Source organism: Natator depressus, chromosome 10 (assembly GCF_965152275.1).
Source record: "Natator depressus isolate rNatDep1 chromosome 10, rNatDep2.hap1, whole genome shotgun sequence".
Classification (NCBI taxonomy): domain Eukaryota; kingdom Metazoa; phylum Chordata; order Testudines; family Cheloniidae; genus Natator; species Natator depressus.
This window is the reverse complement of record NC_134243.1, coordinates 43,767,551-43,777,398: the sequence shown is the minus strand read 5'-3', so window position 1 is coordinate 43,777,398 and position 9,848 is coordinate 43,767,551. Positions and strand designations below refer to the sequence as shown.

The 9,848-nt window shown below is 50.5% G+C and overlaps 1 protein-coding gene and 2 non-coding genes across 3 annotated transcripts; all 3 read right to left on the bottom strand.

Moving 5' to 3' along the window:
* Positions 1-1,252: 1,252 nt before the first annotated feature.
* RPS17 (ribosomal protein S17) lies at positions 1,253-9,792 on the bottom strand. Its single transcript, XM_074964714.1, has 5 exons — positions 9,657-9,792; positions 8,539-8,690; positions 6,366-6,471; positions 2,694-2,759; positions 1,253-1,390 (listed from the first exon to the last, which is right to left on the bottom strand). The coding sequence occupies exons 1-5, from the start codon at positions 9,657-9,659 to the stop codon at positions 1,310-1,312; spliced, it is 408 nt and encodes a 135-aa protein (XP_074820815.1). The 5' UTR covers positions 9,660-9,792; the 3' UTR covers positions 1,253-1,309.
* LOC141995480 (small nucleolar RNA SNORA71) lies at positions 5,590-5,724 on the bottom strand. Its single transcript, XR_012641329.1, has one exon. It is a non-coding gene; the product is annotated as a small nucleolar RNA SNORA71 (small nucleolar RNA).
* LOC141995482 (small nucleolar RNA SNORA71) lies at positions 6,762-6,895 on the bottom strand. The gene has a single exon (XR_012641330.1). It is a non-coding gene; the product is annotated as a small nucleolar RNA SNORA71 (small nucleolar RNA).
* Positions 9,793-9,848: the final 56 nt, after the last annotated feature.

The window sequence follows — 9,848 nt, the reverse complement described above, 5'->3', positions numbered from 1 at the left end:
TAACCCCAGCGACCGCACTTCTGCATTCTGAAAACAAGGGTGTAACTGAACAAATCATAGAAAGCACTGTGTCCAGATAGTGGCACCCCTTCCCTGGGCTTCCCCCCGCCTCACTGCAAGCTCTTCTGAGACTCACAGAAGGTAAAGAGCCCCCATGCTGCAGTGTCAGGGCTCAGAGCACACACTACCTGGTGTCCCTAGTTTGCTAATCCACCTTGGTTGACTGGAACTGGGGACAGAGTACCACTTAATGCATGCAGGGTGCTACCTCTACACCTGCCCCAGAGTGCAGGAAAGGTGTGTGTAGAGCGCCCCCTCCGCAATGGTGGGTAGGTCAATCAGAAAGTCCTAAGCATGCCAGCACCAGCACAAGGCATGTCTGGAACGCCTGTGAACACACTATGATGCCTCCCATCCGGTAATGCATCACACAGCATGTGCCTCAGCATGGATGGCACTGCATGAGGCAGTACTTGCAGCTCATGTGCTGGGGAGACCGCTGACCTAGAGGAGACAAAGCCCATGGAACCAGAGAGCAACACCAGGACCTAAGGCGCGCGCGCGTGTGTGTGTGCGTGTGCGTGTGCGTGTGTGTGTGGCTGAAACTCTCACCTCCACCCTGGTGATACACGGTAAGGGAGAGCTGGCAAGCTCACAGTCTCACCAGCTGGGCAGGAATTAGGGCTTGTCCACACAGGACAGTCTTTACCAGTTACTGGTATGATTAAACCAGTGCATTTAACCAACTTAGACATACCAGGGTAACTCTCTGGTGCTGGAATATGAGTGTGTCCATGTGGGGGTTACATGGGGAGAACTAGCAGTTTACATACACTGTCACTTACACCAATATTACCTTCCCTGTGCAGACAGCCCTCAGGCCACTCCTCAGCACCTTCATCCTGGTGAGTAACACAGCGTTCAGGACCAACTGCTGTCCTTCAGAAGGGTCCAGCAGCCACTCCCCAGGGGGACAGGGCATAGCTACCATCCTCCCAGGAGACCAGAACTACTCTGCCAGGCTTGGAGGACAGTGCACTGTGTTTATCGCCCTCTGGTGGCTAGATACTGCATTCACAAACACAGCGACTATGGGTGCCCTGCAGAGGAAGATCATCCCCATACTCCAAAACAGTAGTGAAAGCCCCCACCCCTAGTCACTGTTCATGGGCCTCCTGCGACACTCCCTCCCGCAGTAAGGGCCAGTCAAGCGCGCCCCCCCCTCCCCCAGACACCCCAGCACTAGTGGAGAGAGGGGACAGGTTTGGTTTCCCACGTTTATTGGAAAAGTGACAGCACAGCAATGGATTCAGATAGCTCCTCTTGGTGTTTTGAAGTTCATTCCCACAGTGGGCTGCGTGACCTGCAGATTGGACAGACTGCCAAAGTCCTGGAAGACATATGGAACAGACCAGGTCACACTCAGCATGCCAGCCTGCCCCTTCCTCTTTGCTGGGAGATGTCCCAGATCAAAGCAAAGCAGGCTCTGCCTCGCCTCTCCCTCCCAACACACAAAACGCATCTACCCCGAATCCCAGTGAGAACAGAGTGTGAGTCCTTCAGCCTGTCCACAGACAGGAGACAGTGCTGCAGGGACAGGGAGGGGGGAGTGTGTCACACAACACAGCAGTGAGCCCCAATGGGCTTGCAAATTTGACACATGGAGGGTGGGGACACTTAGGGACCAGCCTGACTGAGCATTCACTGGACTTGGGTGGGAGATGCACCCAATCGTGAAAGTTACACAGTTAACATGCTGGCAGCTGGGCTGGAAACCGGACATCACAGGCTTACCCAGGCGTTGAGTTACTTCTGTAGTGGTTGTTTCTAATCAGGGGCAGGAGGCCTTGAGCACAGCTCTGGTATCAGAGCACATGTCCCAGTGGTGAAGGGGAGACGCAAAACAAAAACAGGCTTCTAGGCCCTCGTACAGCTAAGAGCAACTCCGAGTGTGAAGGAGCATTGCATGCAGGAGAGCTTGGGGAAAACCACCCCAGACACTGAGTCCTAGAGGCTGATACAGAAGAGACTGAGGGTGGGTGGGGAGGGAAGAGAACACGTCATCACCACTAGTGAGGTCCACGGCAAAGTCCTCTCCAGGTAGCCTGCCCCTCCCCCTTTCATGCCGCTGGTGCTAGGATTTCTAGCAGGGTTGTAGCCCTTGATCATGCTCAGGAGCTCTGGCTCTTTCATATTTCAATTCAGAAGCCCCAGCTCCACCCCAGTATAACTAATATATCACATCCACCGGTCCCAGAGCTTGGACAGAGGTGGGTGAGCACTGTTACCCGTTTTACAGAGAGAGAGACACACACAGAGGTTGTCAGGTGCTGACTGCGGGTTTCTGGGTCCCTGAGATGTAGGCGACGAACTGCCTAGCTGTATTGCAGTTGAAAGCCATGCTAGCAGGGTCAGCATAGTATTGCTGGCAGGCTTCTAGCATCTTTTCCAGCCACTGCTGGGGGGGGATTTTTTTCTGGCCAATTCATAATAATCACACTACAGAGGCCAGTCAGTCCATGGCCCAGCTCTAACAGAGTAACAGTGCTTGAAATCTGCTCATAACAAAGTCCTCCAAACAGCTGTTGCTACGAGGCTCTCCCTGGTGCCTGGACAAGGCCTTCAGTCTGCACCGAGCTATGATGGTTAAGAGCGAAGGCACAAGCCAATCTCCCTGAAGAGCTCATACTCACCAGCAGCTTCAGCATTTCCTTAGTATCTGGGTCAACTTCAATGATCTCCTGGTCAAGGGCAGAGACCTGCAGAGGGAAAGAAACACAGATGCACTTTGTTAATCACTCACACACACACACTCACACACACACACAGAGAGCTCTGGGAGTCCAGCAGAACTCAGATCCCACTCAGAGATGGTCAGAAGCTGGAGTGGGTGCCTACAGACAAAGCTTGCGAGTCCCCAACCTGTCCAGTACAGTCCAAGCTCCAGTACAGTCCAAGCTCACATAGTGCTGACCCCTTGAGTCCAGTTGCTAAACTCACATCACCAAATGGGAATGAAGGGTTTGAGAAGCCCTGAGCTAAGACAAATGCTTCTCATTCACAGACAGGGACAAAGCCTCCACCACAGCTCACTGCCCTCACCTTCCACTCCTGGGGAAGCTCCACTTGCCCCATGAATACTGTGGGGAGAGCTGCAAAGTGCACCAAGAATCCTGCCATACAATGCTGCAAGGGAGCAGAGCAGGAGCTCTCAGCAGGGACAGTCTCTTCTGCCTTCAGCTGTTTTCCCTAAAGCATATGGGACCGTCGCAACTCCAGCTGTGCCTAGGATACTGCCCTCACAATTGGTTAAATTTACTGTTTTAGTTCAGAAAGACAGCACCCGCTTTAGTCACGTTTCTCAATTGTTACCAGAATTTCATGATACTGTTGAGCAGTCTCATTTAAAGTACTCCTCTGAGCGAGAGAGGCAATCCTCTGAGCTGAGAGAGACAAGTGCCACGCTTCATTACCACCCTTGTGACAGCACCACAAACTCAGACAATGATGAGCCCAGGCTATATTTCAACCACCACAACCAGGCTATGCTCTGCCCTTCACAGTTTGCCATTTGAAGTCAATGGGACTGACGTGCCTAAGTCACTGGAGGGTGCGATTTTTTCCAAAAACCCCCAGGTGCCTAGACGTGAATGAGCTCAGTAGCCAAGCTTTTGGCCTGTGTGCATAACAGGTATTAGGAAGCTTTTCAGTGCATCAACAGTCTAAATAACTTCTCACTGTTAACACTGAAGTGAGTCTGTTTTGAAGTGACAACAGGGTGAATCCCTCTAACTGCCCTGTTCAGTACACACCCCCTGAAGCTCTGATACTGGCCACTGCTGGGTACTGGAAGTTACGTTCTTACATAAGAGAAACGTTAAATAAAAATACAGTTTCAGCCCCCAATGCTGCAGACACTTATGTACATGTTTGACCTTCCATGAATGGTCCCACTGAGGTTAGTGAGTTAAATTACAGACCAAGGCTTTCATTTTCAGTATTCTGTTTTTTTGCCTGTGGCAGTTTTGGGAAATCCCAGTAAGTTACCCCATCAGTAGTGTCACTTCAAAAGACCACCACAGCATGGACATTTTATAACTAACCACATTTTAAATTAAATTGGCAATAAATAGTAGAAATTTCCAAGTCTGAACCGGATTTAAATCTCTCCCTCCAGAGCTCACCCACCTTGGATCTGTTGCAAACATTGCTTACGCTACAAGCTTTACATGTCCTATTGTAACTGTTTGATCTTGCCCTTGTGGCAGGATCACAACATATATGAACCGTGATCATCTCCAAGTTCTAACAGAACCCCTACGGCCTAAGGAAGCAGGAGACATAGTACAGTGAGCCAAGAAGACTCTTTTGCTCCAGGGTTCGAGCATTTATCACTGACTATCCAAAATCCCTAATGCAGGAGTCAGCCAACGATTTGCCATGAGTTCCTGTACATGCTTCTTATTTAAGGGCTCTCGGTAAATAGCTATTTTTCATCTGCCATGAAATGACACTTGCAGGCATTTGTCTGATAAATGGAGCAAGAGATCTGCCTACTTTTACTGTAGCTTTTGCAAGAGGTTCTGCCAGAAGCCTATTTTAGAGTTTCACAGTGACTCACAACCAATCTCTCTTGCCTGCAACATGAGTACAAAGGAGTTATATCCCCGCTCAGTGACACTATGGGAAGACAGCTACATCAGGGCTCTTATTGTTCAGCTGATACCAGCAAGTCCTGCCCTTGAAGCGCAGATACTAACAGGTCACTAGCTGCATTATTCTAGCAGTCGGACATTTTGTGCACAGAGAATCAAAGGAAGGTGGGGGCGTGATCTCTCCCTCATCTGCCTCCTGCAGGGCACGTACACCTTCCTCTGGGGCTGGCCACTGCCAGAGACAGGGCACTAGGAGAGATGGAGCTGGGGTTCAGTATGGCTATCCCTATGTTCCTAGCATGCCAAGTTCTCAGAGCTGGCTAGAACTTTTGTGAGAGGGCAGACACCTCACAGGTAGACATGAGGGGGATGGGATTGACAGTGACAGCAGGGGACTGGACTCAGTGACCCTGAGGCCCCTTCCAGTCCTATGACTGGGACACATGAGTGGTAGCTGTGAGGGAGCCAGCCTAACACACACTACCAGGAGGGAGGCAAGAGCAGGCACAGTCCTCCTGCATTTACATCGGGTGCTACCCAGCCAGCACATCATGGACTGGATCATATCAGCAGTGATTCCCTACTTCCAGGGAAAGATGAGATCTGCAAGCCAGGTATCAAGAAGGGAATAACCCCAGCCCACTCAGCGACATCAAAAGCTCCCATTACACTCACTGGCGGCACACTTGTTTTTCATAAGACTTCTAGTGACAACTGAACTCTACACTCAGAATCTGCCACAGAACCAAACCTGTGGTCACAATGGAGTGCCAATCTTTGGGTGAACTGCACACTGAAGACAGGGCCTGAAGCTGGCTTGTTGCTGTTTGTCACTTCATAGTCCATGGTGCTGCAAAAATAATTTTGCTGGAAGCCAATTTGAGGTCACCTACCACACCCACCACATTGGACTGGAGATGAGGGTAAGAGGTAGTGTCTGAAAGTTGCAGGGTTTGGTAGGGATAGGAATGAGCCCCCCAAACACGGGAAAAAACTTTCACAAGCTCCTCTCCCTGCACTATCAATGACCAGGTCACAGGTAAGACCAGAGTCACTTTCGAATGCAGGTTCAGGATGAGAGCCCTTTAAACCCAGCTGGGGAGCGGAAGGGGGTGGGGGAGATGCTAGTTAGGCCATCAGATTTCTGGGTGAACTGAAGCAATGACAAGTGAGCGACAACTTTCTCTTCCGCTGCCCGTCCAAGTGAGAGTTCAGGAAAGCCCGGTCCCATTCTGGACCCTCCACAGATAAGCGCAGGAGGTTGTAGTTCACTTGAATTTCAATGAGATTCAAAACAACATACATCGCAGCTTTCACACCACTTTACACCAAGGGAATTATTTCTCCACATTTCACAGATCCGAAAATGGAGGCAGAGATTATTTGCTCCACAACACACATCAGCAGTACAGCTGAGATTAGAGAGCAGGAGCTCCTGGCTCCCTATGTCCCTGGGGATTTTTCACGACAAATCATCAGTCTGTCACTCTGGATTCTTCTCATAAATCCCAGCTCTGTGCAGCTAACTCAGGCTATCCGGTCATGGTCCCATTTCTCAGGAAAGGAGAGATCTCATGGTTGTTGGTGTGATAAGTAGAATGGAAGCCCCTTTGTTAGCCATGCAGAAGCTGGATACCAGCATGGCCGGATGAGCCACTCTGCCTGGCAAAAGAGGCCTGAGGTGCACCCAAGTATGGCCAGAAATCTTACCTCAGGGACATAGTTATCCCTCCTCTCTCTCTCCTCTTCCTGCAGTTTGATGGAGATACCTCTGACAGGCCCCCTCTGAATACGCTTCATCAGATGGGTGACATACCTGCAGGGAGAATCCAGAAACTAGTCAATTGGCACCCCATTTTTCTTATGTATCTCACACTGACAACAGCTTTAACCCACACAGAGGAAGCCCTAGCTTTACATCTCTGCTCTCCGTAATATTGGAAGAGGTGGGTCACTAGAGACCTTGTATCTGTCTCATAGTTAAACCCCCACAGCTGCTCATATCTACCCAGCCATTTCACAGCCAGAGACCATATTAACTTTGCAGCAGAAGGCCTTCCTGTCCTGCCTCTTGGGAGAGGAAGGGAACAAGGAGACCAGCAGCAATGTCTGAAAGTTACAGGGTTTGGTAGGAATGAGGATGAGCCCTCCAAACACGGGAAAAGCTTTCACAAGTTCCTCTCCCTGCACTATCAATGACCAGGTCACAGACAAGACCAGAGTCACTTTCGAATGCAGGTTTCAAAGCAAGCAAGCCAAACACACAATTTCTCCTAGTTCAGTGACTGAAGCCTTGGGAGGCTGGTTATAAACAACCCAACTTAGACACTAGGGTATTTCCTTCAAGCTCTAATTCAATAGAGCTGCAAATGCACACACGAGGCTGGCAGAGGCAAGTCAAACAGCAACAGGCCTCCAGGACCCACCTGATTTCAGTATACCTCTCTTCCAGGGGTACGCAAGAGGATAACTCGACACTTCTGACTTTGCCTGCTGGAGAACTGCAGCTCTGTTAATCAGCAAGCCTCTCTCTACCTCCCCCATAAAAAGTCAGGTGGCACAGGGATCCTGAGCCTGCAGCAATGCAAGCGGCGAACACTAATCGCAGCATGACGTAAAAACTCACCCACTCCCATACTGGATTTGCCCCAAGGAAAACAAATACAGCAAGCTCTGACCAAAAAGGCAGTGAAATAGAGTTCATAAGAGATTAAAATGTTGAAGTACATCTTAGCACTTCCAGAACACCAAGTAATTCAGGCCCAGATCCCCTGAGGTATTTAGGCTGTTTAAATCAATGAGAGTTAGGTACCTAAATACCTCTGAGGATCTAGGCCTCAGTGTCTAGGGAAGTCTGGCCAGGTAACCTGACAGCTGCCTGCTAGAGGAGCCCAGGAAAAACAATGGACAAGCGGAGAAAAAGATTTCCATGCAACTCTGTGTATTTGTTAGCTGAGATACACAGAGCTTGAGCCAAGACTTGTTAAAATCTTTTAAAACAAAACAGTAATGAAACAGCTATGCTCAAAGGAACTGACACTCAGAAGTGCTACTAGAGTAGAGAAATAAAGAGATTTTAGTCTATCAGAAACAGAGTTTGAACATAAGGAAGATTCTATGAGCACACTTCCATTAAGCAGGGATTGAGTTGTAATTAGTAAGTATAGGTAAGCATCAATTTCTCCTGTCACCCAAAAGCCAACGGAAAAGTTATCCAGAAGTTAAATGTTTTTAAGATGCTGGGTAAGGACTAAAGAGCATGTGTTACTTAATCTACCATATAGATTAAGTAAGGCAGTACTCCATGATGCTTAAACATTCTAGAGATTGTATTTCTAAAGATATGATTGATCCAGTGATATTACAAACAATTTTCAGATCCCTGCCAGTGTAAAAATTTAAGTTGACTTAACCAGGTGGACATTACCCTTCAAAATTCACAAAAATCTACAAAAACCAACGAGGAGTCCAGTGGCACCTTAACAGATTGGCACATGATATTTATGCCTGTATCTGTAATTTTCACTCCATGCATCTCAAAAAGTGGGTTTTACACCCACCAAAGCTTATACTCAAATAAATCTGTTAGTCTTTAAGGGCTGCCACCGGACTCCTTGTTGTTTTTGTGGATACAGACTAACACGGCTACCCCTCTGATATATTAAAAATCAATGCCTTCCTAGCTCACTAGGGATGTTTCAACACTCCAAAAGCCTTAATCCACGGCTCCAGTGTCAGAGCAAGATGCATTTACTGAGGTTATCAAAACGTACTTAGATTAATACCTTTGTAACAGAATGAGTTTCTTCTCACCACCCCAGAGCTAGGATGTGTAAAGCTACACCCTCATACAAGAGGACAGCAAATCCCAGGGCTGCCTTACCCAGCTATCTTGTTGCGCAGTTTCTTGCTAGGGATGATGGCAATCTCTTCACACACCCGTTTGTTCGTGTGGAAGTCATTCCCTAGCCGGGTGTAGTACTTTTCAATGATGACCCGGGCCGCCTTTTTCACGGTCTTTGTTCGCACACGTCCCTAGAAGATTTGAAGAAGAACAAGTCACCACAGTGTGAAATAGCAAAATCTACCCATCTATTTCTGCTTCCAGCTCAAAGTGTTCCTGGTGAGCTCCTAAAGAGCCACTACTGTGGCATTAATCCCGTACCCTGTAACGGGGGGTGGGGGGGGGCAACTTTCCTTCAGAAAACTAAACCCATAAGCCTGACACATGGAGTTCATTACATCCAAGCCTGTAGACAGGAGGCTAACATGATCCTTAGCCTGGCCTAATACACAGAAAACCGCAGTGATGTGTCTAAGTACCCAGAAGACAAGGAACCCCAGGCCTCAGGAGCAGTGGCTTCTCTATTCACCCTCAAGCCCCCAGCCTTTTTGTGCAGGCAGTAATGCTGAGGAGTATTTTTAGATGCCCTGCCCCCATACCCATACTCTGCATGGGTAAAACTGCCTCATTACGGGGAACTAATACTTCTCCGTAAACTACTGCCCGCAGGGTCCCAGCCCGCGGTGAGACCCAGGGAGGCAGACAGGCCTACACCAGGGATCCTCACACCGCAGCGGGCCTGCTCCTAAGTCACTGGGCGCAAACTCCGCGCAGCGCCCCGAGATACCACGGCTCGCTGCTCCCCCCAACCCCTCCGACGGGACCCCAGCAGGGCCCGGCCCCAACATGGGCAAGCGCGGATCCCGCACCCCTGCAGCCGGGCTGGGTGAGCCCAAAGCCCCGGGCCTCCGGGCCGCCCCGGGATCGCCGAGCCCAGGCACCGCCTGCCCCCCTCACAGCTTCCCGGGCCCGGCCCGTAGCGGCCCCGTGCGGCTCCCCAGCCGGCCCGCCCGAGGCTCCCCGCCCTGCCCCACGGGCCTCGCCCTGTCCCCCGGGGGCGGCGGCAGCCCCCCAGCGCGGCCCCAGCCCCGGCAGCCCCGGCCCGAGGCAGATGGCGCCGGATTAAAGAGCGAGAACGAGCCAGGCCCGGTACCCACCATATTGGCAGCGGCCGGTGAAGAGGGCAAAGGATGCCGGGAAAAGAGCTATAACGCGAGCGCGGCTAGAAGGGCGCTGTGAGTCCGGGGAGAGCGCGGGCCGGCTGTCCACAGCGCCACCCGGCGGCTAGGTGGATGCACAGCAGAGACTGTGAGCAGGCCACGGCGCCACCGCGTGGCCAGGTGGCGGAA